Source organism: Dipodomys merriami, unplaced genomic scaffold (assembly GCF_024711535.1).
Source record: "Dipodomys merriami isolate MVZ:Mamm:240054 unplaced genomic scaffold, mDipMer1.0.p SCAF_5, whole genome shotgun sequence".
Lineage (NCBI taxonomy): Eukaryota > Metazoa > Chordata > Mammalia > Rodentia > Heteromyidae > Dipodomys > Dipodomys merriami.
This window is the reverse complement of record NW_027206068.1, coordinates 30,435,817-30,448,022: the sequence shown is the minus strand read 5'-3', so window position 1 is coordinate 30,448,022 and position 12,206 is coordinate 30,435,817. Positions and strand designations below refer to the sequence as shown.

The 12,206-nt window shown below is 37.0% G+C and overlaps 1 protein-coding gene across 4 annotated transcripts in view; it reads left to right on the top strand.

Annotated features, from left to right (window-relative positions):
* The window catches only part of Magi2 (membrane associated guanylate kinase, WW and PDZ domain containing 2), a 1,319,799-nt gene that overhangs the window by 852,836 nt on the left and 454,757 nt on the right, over positions 1 to 12,206 (top strand). For all 4 annotated transcript variants that reach the window (XM_069996345.1, XM_069996344.1, XM_069996347.1 and 1 more), the window contains exon 5: positions 5,955 to 6,165. In XM_069996345.1, the coding sequence (XP_069852446.1) occupies positions 5,955 to 6,165 (211 nt within the window). The remainder of the gene's footprint in view (positions 1 to 5,954; positions 6,166 to 12,206) is intronic.

The window sequence follows — 12,206 nt, the reverse complement described above, 5'->3', positions numbered from 1 at the left end:
TTGAAGTTATGGGTGCCCTACCTCAAAGAACTAGGAAAAAACAAAGTGAAGCCTGGTTTTTGCTAGTGCTTCCAGAAGGATCTGGCCCTGCCAACACTTTGATATAGGACTTCAGTTTCCAAAATTATACAATTAATACAGACAATACATATCTGCTTTCAGCCACTTCATTTGTAATTTTTTATTATTATTAACAAGTTTTTATTGTGAAAATACCACACAGAGGGGTTACAATTACATGAGCAAGGTAATGAGTACATTTCTTATCAAGCATTGTTGCTTCCTCCTTTGTTTCCCCTTACCATCCCTGCCCCAAAGTTGTAAAGTTCATTTTTTCGACAGAGAATCTTGTACATCTTATTGTTGCAATGGGTCCAACTGTATCCCTACTTAAACAATTTGTTTTTTCCCTTCCCCTGCCCAAATTATACCAACATCAAATACAGTGAAAACAGGGGTTATACCATGGGGGGTTGGCAGCTCTAGTAAAGTATCCCGTACCATTTGGACCACTATCTCTGACTGCCTATTGCCTAGCTTACTGCATGGCTTGTGCCAAGCTCTCAATAAATGTTCATAAAGCCAGGTAACTGTCACTATTTCTTCCTAAAAAAAATCAAGGCCCGGTCCTCTCACTGACTGTTATGTACCACCTTCCTCTGGTTCCTGTGTTACTCTTTATTCTGCTTGCTGCACTATCTCTCTATGCAGCTCTTGGGTGTCACTGGGGATCATTTATCGGAATGTACATTGTAGTTCCCAGGGGACATGTCCCCTCCAAGGTTGTCTGTGTGTTCCTGAGGAGCCTGAATTTAATACCATGCGCTGGATGGAGTGGCAGGCTTTGAAAAGATCATCTAGTCCTGGTTGGGCAATTTCTCTTTTACTTTGTCTAACTAAACATTCTAATGTGCTCTTAGGGAATAGATTCTGCTCCTGCATGGAAGACTTTCCCAGGTTCAGTGCTGCCAGTAGAAAAATTGGCCTGATTCTGGGCCCAAAGAAACATAGGTCCCATGGTTTCCCTTATTTGCAATAACTAGCTTATGTCTGAGACAAACAGAAAAGGTCAGACAAGTTGATGTTAGGTGAAATGAACCCCAAGATAAGGATTCAAATGTTTTTTTTTCTTTTTTGCAATTGTTTCCAACATATTTATAAGATGATTTCTTTGTTGCTTTGTATGTATCTCCCCCAGGGTATAAGCAAGCCCTGCTTTCACTGTTCATTTCGCTTAACATCATCTATGGTAGGAAAATTTTCCATAACTAATCTTAAATGAATTCTCCATTAGATATATAATATTTTTGTATTACATTATATACAATATTCAGTATCATAATAGACAGTATATTTCATGTGCATGTGTTATATTTATGGCAGTTGGGGGTTTGAACTCAGGGCCTCACACTTGCTAAACAGGTATGTTACTACTGAGCTACATCTCCAACCATTTGTGAGCTGATTATTTTTGTTGTTTTGGTTGTGGGGCTTGAACTCTGGGCCTTGGTAGGTCTTTACTCTCTGTCCAGAAATGTTTCAGGCTTCCCATCATTACTGATCTGAACAATGTGGGATGTGCAACCACCACAGCTTTCTTTGTTGAGATGAATTCACAAGGACTTTTCTGCCTAGGCTGGCCTGGAATCAAGATCCTCCAGCTCTTAGACTGTAAAGTAGCTAATCTTACAGTTGTGACAGTAACATTCAACTTTGTATTTTCTTTCCTTGTACTGTAACCCATTCTAATCTGGTTTCTTCCACCCTTACTCCATCATAAATTCCATCATAACTCGTGGCTAATGTTGGCAGTGACCACTGAATTGTTGATTACTATTGAAGTTATGTCTGAACCTCACGGGACTGCTCACAAGTTTGTTTCCTCCACATCGCCCTTTGCTTGGGTTGTCCTATTACTTCCATGGCTGCCATCTTCATGTCCTTCTGTCATTCACTGGGAAATGTTGGGAGTTTCCATTTCTCACAATCTCTCTTGGCATTTTCAATTGCTTATGGCTTAAACAATCTTCTAATCCAGTCATCTGCTATGGTCTTGCAAGGTGATCTTCTCCAGACAAGAACTCCCTGACTTGATGTCTCCACTGTGGGTTTGGCATGGGCTCCAAGTTAGTGTGTTCAAATGATACCCACATTCTTCCTTCGCCCACAGAGCCCCGTCTTCCTACTGTTCTCCTTTCCCAGGAGTGGCTTCACCATGCATTAGCATTATCAGGCCTTCTCCTTTATCCTTCTTTGTCTCACTTTGGTGAAATCACACAAAATTCTAGACTAAACATTTTGTCAATCTACTCTTATCCATCTCCATGACAACTGTCTCTTGTCTGATGCACAAAAATAGCTTACCACTGGTCTGTAAACACCTACTCCTTCCATCTTCCAATCCCTAGAATTGAAGGGAAACTTTGCAGATGAATGATCTAATTTTATCATTCTCTTGAGGGAGATTTACCAATACCTTCTGGATGTTCTTTAGGTACAGAGCCCTAATAAATTAGTACCTGCCTAATCCATCTCTTATCTATTTCTATATCTCTTTCTAAAAGAAGTCTCTGATTTGATAGCACATTGGAAAAGAGGCTTTTTTTGGCTATATGAAACTAAGGGAATGACTGTGTGTGAGAACCCATTTTTGTTTTCAGTTAGCGCTTATCACAATTAAAATTGTATGAAAATGTACATTACCTTGTTCATCCTGCTGTCTCAGTATCTGGCATAAATGAGATGCTCAGCAAATAGTGATTAAATGAATGTAAAATAAGTGAATGTGTTCACAGCCTGACTTTGCATTTTATCTTTTCAATGCAACATGGTATTCAGATGACCCACATAGTTATATTTATATATATAATATTTATATTTATGTATTATATGAGATATAATGTAATAAGCCACAGAAAATTGAATGTAAAGAGAACAATGGTACCTTCCCATGTTGCCACCTTTCTCATAAAGATATTCCATTTTAAGTTTCTAATTTAAGCTATTGTTATAATTTCTGAGGTTATAAGTATAATAGTCAATGAATAAAAAGACAAGAAAAATGTCTCTCATCACCAATGTAACTTTATTGTCTTGACATACCAAAGTTGAAAATCTGTTGTACCATCTCTGGCTATAAAAGAAGTGCAAATCAAAACAACATTGAAATTTCACCTTACACCAGTTAGAATGGCCATAATCAAGAAATCTAACAACAACAGATGCTGGAAGGGATATAATCACAGGGGAATGCTACTACCCTGTTGGTGGGAGTGCAAACTTGTTCAACATCTCTGGAAAGCAGTGTGGAGGTTCCTCAAAACCTACACATAGAGCTCCCTTTTGACCCAGCAATCCCACTTCTGGGAATTTATCCAAATGACCACAAACAAGGCCACACTAAAGCCACCAGTATGACAATGTTCATTGCAGCATTATTTACCATAGCTAAGATATGGAACCAACCCAAATGTCCCTCAGTAGATGAATGGATCAAGAAAATGTGGTATATACACAAAATGGAATTCTATGCTTCCATCAGAAAGAATAGCATTGTCCCATTCATAAGGAAAGACTTAGAAAAAATTACATTAAGTGAAGTAAGCCAGACCCAAAGAAAAGCAGATCATATGATTTCCTTCATTAGTAATAACTAGAATATGAATATGATATTCTTACCAGGGGATCGCAACAACCCAAGTGCTTAGTTCAACTTATGGAACAACTTATGGAAACAAGAGGTTATCATTAGACCCTGTATATAGTTTGTTCTTTTTTCTCTATTTTTTTCTTTATTTATTGCTCTAGTTTTTTGTGTTTTGCATAATAGACGATGCAATATGTGAAAGGGAAAAAGAATTACAGAACAGCAGAACAATGGATGAACCACAACAACATTAACTCACTTGACACTATGTTGGACATGAACATTACAACTTGGGGGGAGAGAGGGAGGGGTAAATGGGAGATGAAGAGGAATGGTGTAACAATGATTACAAAGAAATGTATTTTTTGCCTTACCTAGGTAACTGTAACCCCCAGCTCATCACCTTTTCAATACAAAAATAAAATAAAAACAAAAAGAAAATATGTTGTACATACTTCAAAACTATTTTCCTGGTGTATAGATACATGAAAAATTATATACATATATATATATATGAAACCATGTGTTTTCTTATTTATAAAAAATTGGATTAATAGTATACATTATTCTGAAAATTATATTACTTTTTAGTAATAGTTATAAATGCCTTTCTGACATTTACAGATCTGTGGATCTATTGTTATATCTCTATCATTTAACCATAGTGATGATAAGCACAATTGACCTCTTCATTCTAATTAAAAGGCACTCATATAATTTCCAATGGTTATGGTGATAAAACTGCAGTAAATATTATTACATAGGCATCCTTATATATAATAATGCTTTTATTTCTAGGAGATATATTTGAAACAGAGTATATGTAGTATATGTGTTATTTTATCCCCTTAATTTGATAACTATGCTCTTAGTTCTTCATGTTATGGTTATCATGAAATGGGCAAAATAATTTATTAGCCGTGTTCCGTTCTTGAGTTACCATCCTTGTTTCATTCAAGATTATGTTGATTGTACATTCTGTCTTTGAGTTTAGCATATTACAGATGAAAGTTCTTCATTCTTTGGTTCCTTTTTTCTGTAAATAATTGTGTTTCTTCATTGTAGAAGCTGCAAATATTACTTTTTAACATCGTAATATCTAAATTTCAACTACATTGGTCTGCAACTTTTGTTAATCTGGCCTTAAGCTCAATACAAACTTGAGTGCTTCATTTTAGGTGAATTTTCCTCCATTCTTTGTTTTTTCTCATACGTTTCTTTTCACCATCCTATAACTCAAACTACCTATTCTTTCCTGGATCTGTCCAGCCTTACTATCATTTCTCCTGAGGCATCAGTCCTCTAGTTCTATCAGTTTTGGGGGTTTTTTTGGTTGTTGGTATGGCCAATGGCCACAAATTTAATGGCTTGAAACAATCCAAATGTATTAAGTTATAGTTCTTCATGTTATAAATCAAATCTGGGTCTCAGTGGACTCCACGCAAAGTATTGGCAGGGCTGTGTTTCTTCTGGAGTCTCAAACCAAAATGGGAAGAAGCCATTTCTTCACCTTGTCCCATGGCTAGAGGCTACCATGTTTCTGGCTTGTGGTCCTGCACCATGGTCCTGGTAATAATCGCATCATCGCATTTCCTCATTCTTGTTCCCTGCTTTCTCTTCTACTTTTAGGAACCTTTGTGATTATAACAAGCCCACTGAGATAATTTAAAAAAAAATTCCCCAGCCAGGTGGCTCACACCTGTAACTAGCCACTCAGAAGACTGAGATCTGAGGATATTGGTTCAAAGCCAGCCCAGGAAGGAAAATCCAAAAGACTCTTACCTCCAATTAACCAATAAAAAGTCAGAAGTAGAGGCTGTGGTTCAAGCACTAACCTTGAGCAAAAACAAAAGAAAAATGAAAAAGTAAGAGTATGAAGCTCTGAGTTTTCAAGTCTGGATACATCACTACATACACAAATAACACACACTTCAGGTTTCTCAATTTACTCACATCTGCAAATCCTGTTAGCCATGAGAGATAACATTTCCATGTTTAGGCGTTGAGATATAACATCTTTAGGATGCCTATCATACCTGTGTGCAGAAATGGTCCTTAACATTTTAACCTTCAAATCTCTAATTCAGTAAACAACAATAATTAGTGGAATGATAGACAAGAACGTCAAGTGAGAGAAGATTTTAAATTGGCCAAGTTACAAGTTTCAGAGCTGTTTATAATTATGTGTTTTCCAAAGCCTTTCCTACTAGCTAGCTTCCCGGCACTTATTATCTGGGTCTGCATGTTTCCCCCTCCTTCCAGAGGCGCTGGGACTGGAGTGACTGACCACATGCTCTTGTCCTTACAGAGTCCAGCGAGCATGAAGACAAGAGTGCAGGTGCCTCAGGGGAGATGCCCTCCCAGCCTTATCCTGCACCCGTGTATAGTCAGCCTGAGGAGCTGAAGGAGCAGATGGATGAAACAAAGCCAGCAAAACCCGAGGAGCATGAGGACTCAGATCCGTTGCCTGACAACTGGGAAATGGCCTACACAGAGAAGGGCGAAGTCTACTTCATTGAGTGAGTTGCAGGAATTTCTGTGAACATTACTGTAACGATCATAGCAGGATACATACCGTGTTGTAAGTAGTGATGTCAGAAGAAAAGGAGTTTCAGTGTTCTAGTAACAGCTTCCTTCTTTTTGAGAAGATAATAAGATATTGTCTCAGCACAGCTAAGGATCCCAAAATACAGCCACATGTAACAAAGAATGGATGAGGACAATTATACTGTAAAATCTTTCATAGCAGTGACTAAAAAGACAAATCAATTTTTTTTCTGTTTACTTGTTTTGGTGTCTGATTTTAGGACTTTGCACTTGCTAGGAAGATACTCTACTACTTGAACCAAAACCCCAGACCTTTTTTGCTTAGTTACTTTTCAGCTAAGGCCTTGGGTTTTGAGGGCTAGCCTAAAACTGTCATTTTCTTACTTTCATATTTGCCATATAGTTGTGATTATAAACCTAAATCACCACGTGCAACTTGTGGTTGAGATGGAAGGCTCAATACCTTATTCTCAAGGCTGGCCTTGAATTTTAATCCTCCCTCTGGATCTCTGCCTCCTGAGTAGCTGAGCTTACAGGGGTGTGTGGTATTGAAAGGAAAGTCTCTATGTGATATTATAATTGAATTAGAAACAATTAAGAGATCATGGGGAAAGCCCTCTCACCTCTTAATAGAGGTGCAGGACTAGGACCTGCACATAGTCCCAAAGATCTTCCCTGATGTTTATATTGCAAAAAACCATCTACTATCATCTTCAGGTCTCTAGTAGGATAGAGCTGTTTGTTTTTGCATGGCAGTGCTGGGCTTTGAACTCAGCCCAGACACCGTCTCTTCACTTTTCTACTTCCAGCTTTTTGATGGTTAAGTGGAGATAAGAGTCTCATGGACTTTCCTGCATGGGCTGTATTTGAACTGCCATCTTCACATCTCAGCTTCTTCTTTTTTTCTTTGGGGGGGGTCCGGTTGTGGGGCCTGAACTCTGGGCCTGGGCGCTGTCCCTCAGCTCTTCAGCTCAAGGCTAGCGCTCTACCACTTGAGTCACAGCGCCACTTCCGGCTTTTTTTCTTTTTGTTTATGTGGTGCTGAGGAATCGAACCCAGGGCCTCAGGCATGCAAGGCAAGTGCTCTACCACTGAGCCACCTTCCCAGACTGAACATCTCAGCTTCTTGAGTATCTAGAATTCCAAGTATTAGCCACCAGCATCTGGCTAAGGCAGCTGTTTAAACTAAAACATTTGCTGGTCACAAAAGAAAACATTTAAAGCATTTGACTCTGGGGTCAGAAGTCAATAAAATAATTTGTATTGTATAGCTTACCTTATAGTGCCTTTTCCCCCCCTAACTCCACTCTGTTGTTGTTTTCCATGCTTCTGTCTTGTTTAGGAAACAGAATTGCTAAGCCAAAATTCCTTGTAATGATAAATTTAATTTTTTATTATCTCAAGTCCTTATCCTGAAATTAAAAATTTAAATGTATCTAGCCAACTTTCTTTTTATTTCTAGTAGAACCACTTAAACATTTTATTTAATTCTTTTACATATTTATGGGATATAACATTATAATTTGATATATGTATTTAATGTGAGTCAAATAATGACAATTAACATTCCCATGTCCTCAAATACTATCATTTCTATCTCCCGAGCCCTGAAGCCCTCATCCTCTAGTTATTTTGAAATGTAGAGTTCGTTGTTGTTTATTATAGATACCCCGTTATGTCATTCAGTGAAACAGTTTTTTCCAAAGGAATCCCACAGTTGAAGATCTTGGCCCCAAATTGGTTGCTATGAGTAAGACAAAATGTTTATTAGAAATAATAAAAAGTAAAAATATGGTAACTACTCAGCCACTCTGATTCTTGTAAGATTGCAGGAGTCTCAGAGAGGAAACTTGTCACAATAGAAGCTGACATTCTCAGTATTGGCAGTATATAAACAGATGTAAACTCTGATTATTTTTTCCCCAAAATATATTAAAAGTAGATTCTCATTCCTGACCTAGAGTGATTTCTGACTTAGATCTCCATGGACAGAAGTCAGTTGTGAAATTGAAATGTTACCACATACCAATATTTAATTCTCACATGAAGCTGGATACTTTGCTACAGGTGTCCGAGGGAATACATAATCAGGTAATTACTTGGAGGTCTGCATGACTCCAGCATGGTAGAGAAATGTAGTATTTTACAGAAAATGATTCATTAGCTTTCACCCTTCAGTAAATGCTCTAAAATATTTTTAAAAGAATGGAATTGCTTGTATTTTGAAAACATATCTCTTGTTATTTTATTACTGTAAACAATGATACATAGCCATCTTTTACCAATTAACTGGAAGTCATTACCAACTAAAATATCTTGAAAATGTAGCTATCTAGCAATGTGGTTTTGAGATGAGGAAGGATAGTAAGGCATCATTATAGATTAGAAGTCAAGCTATAAATCTTAGCTATGAGGTCAGACACTGTATTCCAGAACTATGAATGCACAGAACAGAGAAGCCAATGATGTACACATTTTAATTATGCAATACATAGGGAGCAAACATATGTGGAAATAATAAAAGGAAACCAGCTTAAGTTGATGAAAGAATTGCTTTCATACAATGGTAGTACACCTTGTTTTCTTTGTGATTAATAATGGGGCTTTGGGAAGTGGTGCTGTGGCTTAAGCGGTAGAGCACTCGCCTTGAGCTGAGGAGCACAAGGACAGCGCCCAAGCCCAGAGTTCAAGCCCCATGACCGACAAAAGAAAAAAAAAAAGAATGGGGCTTTGCTCCTTTTTTTTTTCTTTTTCTTTTTTTTGGTACTGGGGATTGAACCGAGGATGTTGCACTTGCTAGGCAAGCGCTTCACCACGGAGCTAAAGTTGTGGAGGAAAGAGACTTAGAGGACAGAAGTTCCATCCCATATATATATTATATATTCTTTAATGTATATATATATATATTATAACTCATTCCTTAATGTATGTGTGTATATATACATATATACATGTATATATACATATGGTATATATATATATATAATGCATATATATACATTAAAGAATATGTATATATGGGATGCAACTTCTGTCTCTTTCCTGCATACACACACACACACACACACACACACACACACACACACACACACACACACACACACACACACACACACACACATATTAAAGAATGAGTCTCTGTCCAGGTAGGGAAATCTGGCAACATGGTGCTATTATTCTCATCAGTCACCTAGCATTGGCATTCAAAGTTGCATAAGACTTCGTTCCTGCTCTCAAATTTATTAGCTAGTTAGGAAAGAGATAATTAGTTCTAAATGACTAATTAACAGCATTTGAATTTCACAGTGCTAACCAGAACAAGTACAATCTTAAAACAACCTCACTATGCCAAAAGGAGGGACCACAGGGAAAGAGAGACAATGTAGACTTGAGATGTAGATGATGTGTAGAGAACGCTTCTTGGTGTCAGACCCAGTTTCTGGATGAGTGAAGGGTGATCAGGAGACTCCTTGAACCTCAGAAAGAAGTATTTATTAGTTAGAAAAAGCAAAGAATTCTTACCTGTTATTTTGCTAAATTATTGATGTTTGGGGCAAGGTAAGAAATAGATTAGGTGATTTTGTTTGTGGGTTGTTTGGACTGCTTGTTTCCTTTTCTAATGCTAGAGGGAAGGGGGACCTAATGGTAATATCAGGACTAGAAACTGATTGAGGTAGAAAATTAAGACAAAATGGAGATCATATCATTTATGCAGAAATGACTGCCACTGGAAGATAGTAACATAGGAAGTGGGAGTTCAGGCCGTGGGAGAGGAACCTGCTTGGAAAGGTCCATCACAATGGAGAAAGCTTGGGCTGGCTTGGCAACTCATCTTTTCCTCTCAACTAAAGATTACCTTTGAATCTCAAGACTCAGTGTGATGACCTCAGGTGTCACAGTCGATGTGTGGTGTGTGTGTGTGTGTGTGTGTGTGTGTGTGTGTGTGTGTGTGTGTGTGTGTGTGTGTGTGTGTGTGTGTGTGTGTGTGTGTGTGTGTGTGTGTGTGTGTGTGTGTTTTATCTGCTTCTTGTTTCTACACCATCCTGTCTGCTTTCACTCTTCCCTGGAATGTTTCTTTTCTTAACTACATTGGTCACAAATTGGCCTTTCTTTCAAATATCATTGAGAGTACCACTGCTATTGCTGTCACAAGAAATTCTTTGTGAGCAAACTATGTAATATAAAAGTCCTTGGAAACAGATCTGGTACTGCAGGAGAAAGCAAGGAAAGAGAGCACAGGGTTGAAAATGAGGGCTTTCTGCAGGACTGAGTGTTGATGTGTCCTAGAGGAATCCTCAAGGAAGTCAAGCTAGCAGAGATCATCATAAAACAATGTAGAAAAGAGAGGGTTAACCAACATAGCCATTACTGTATACACATACTGGTTGTTTTTGGTTTTGGTAAAAAACACTTAAAATCCCTGAGTGATTTTCAAGAATATAAGATATAGATATAAATATATAGATATATGGATTATAATTCATTTATCAACTAAAACTCAATTTAAACTATAAAAATAAATAGTAAATCAATTTAAACATTTAGTTAAATATATTGATGAAAGAGGAAGGTAAATGAAGAAAAATTAGAGACAGTCCTAGAAGATGAGCTAATCTCAGTGAGAGCTCTCTTCTGATTCAGACATTGTGGGATTCATACAGAGTAATAGATGCTTCCTCTGGCAGGTACTGCATTCCATCTTCTGTGAAATGAGGATCATCATAAAACTGAATAAATGGAGCAAAGGAGAAAGATTCTCTTTCTTGGTATAAAACATTTCTATATAAACTTATTTCTAAAGAGAAGAAGAGAATTCTACACTGAAAACTTTATATAGTATAAAAGATAGGCATGGTAACTCCTGTAATCCCTGATATTCAGGAGATGAAGGGTTTCAGTCCTAAGGCAAGCCCTGGAAAAGCAAAAAACCACACCTAAAAAAAAAAAAAAAAAAAAAAGAAGTAGAGGTATGACTCAGGCAATACAGTACTTGCCTAACAAGCAGGAGACCATGAGTTCAAATACCAGTACCAACAAAATGAATAAATATATATGTATATATATACATAAACATGGATTTTGAATTAAGGTAACAAGTAATTAAATTTATCTTCTATGCACAAATATTTTAAAAAATTTCTTAAGTTTTCTGGCATTTGAAAGAGATTATATTTCTTTTGTTCTCAACACTGATAAGCTAGTGAGCCATCCATGTGTCTCACACTCTTCAAACAGTTTCTTTTGATGAATGATAAAAGCAGATTTCTTTTATAATTTACAATGATACTTAATAGGAAAAGGCAAATATCTGAGAAAGCACTTTTGAACAACATAATTTCAAGTAAACCTTAAGTGAATGCATACTTCCAGACATGCTTTGAAATAGGAATAATGTCTTCTGTTGAGCAATTTTCAAAAGACCACCAAATGTATAATCTAGTAGTTTCTTTGACTCATACATTATGTTCATTAATATGATCTTTCAAAATAAGCAGAATATGTATTATACATTCAAATGAGGAGTATGTAAGTGTAAATTTGGGCAGGCTGTCATATATATAAAATGACCACTCTTGCAGGTTGTATTCAGATGTGTAAACAAAAATAGCTAATATGTTCAACATTTACACTCTGTTCATTTGATCTTCACATTATGAAACTGAAGCATATAGAAACCACTACTTGCCAAAAAGTCATCTAATCAAGTGACAGAGCCGATATTCCCTTATTCTATGTAGTCAACAAATGTGTGGTGGACACATGTTATGTGCTAGGAAGTTTACAACCACAAGATTCCAGTTCTAATAGTTAACAAAACTGACAAGTTTCCTGCTTTTATGGTATATAATCTGTCTGCAGGATCTTTGCTTAATCCATGCACTGTGGATCTTACTTTAGGTACTTAAAAAAATCATTACCACCCTGTAAAATACTTGAATTATCCTCATTTAATAGATTAGGCAACGTTGGACAACATTGGCATTTACTCCCCAAGTCCTATAGCTCTGCCACT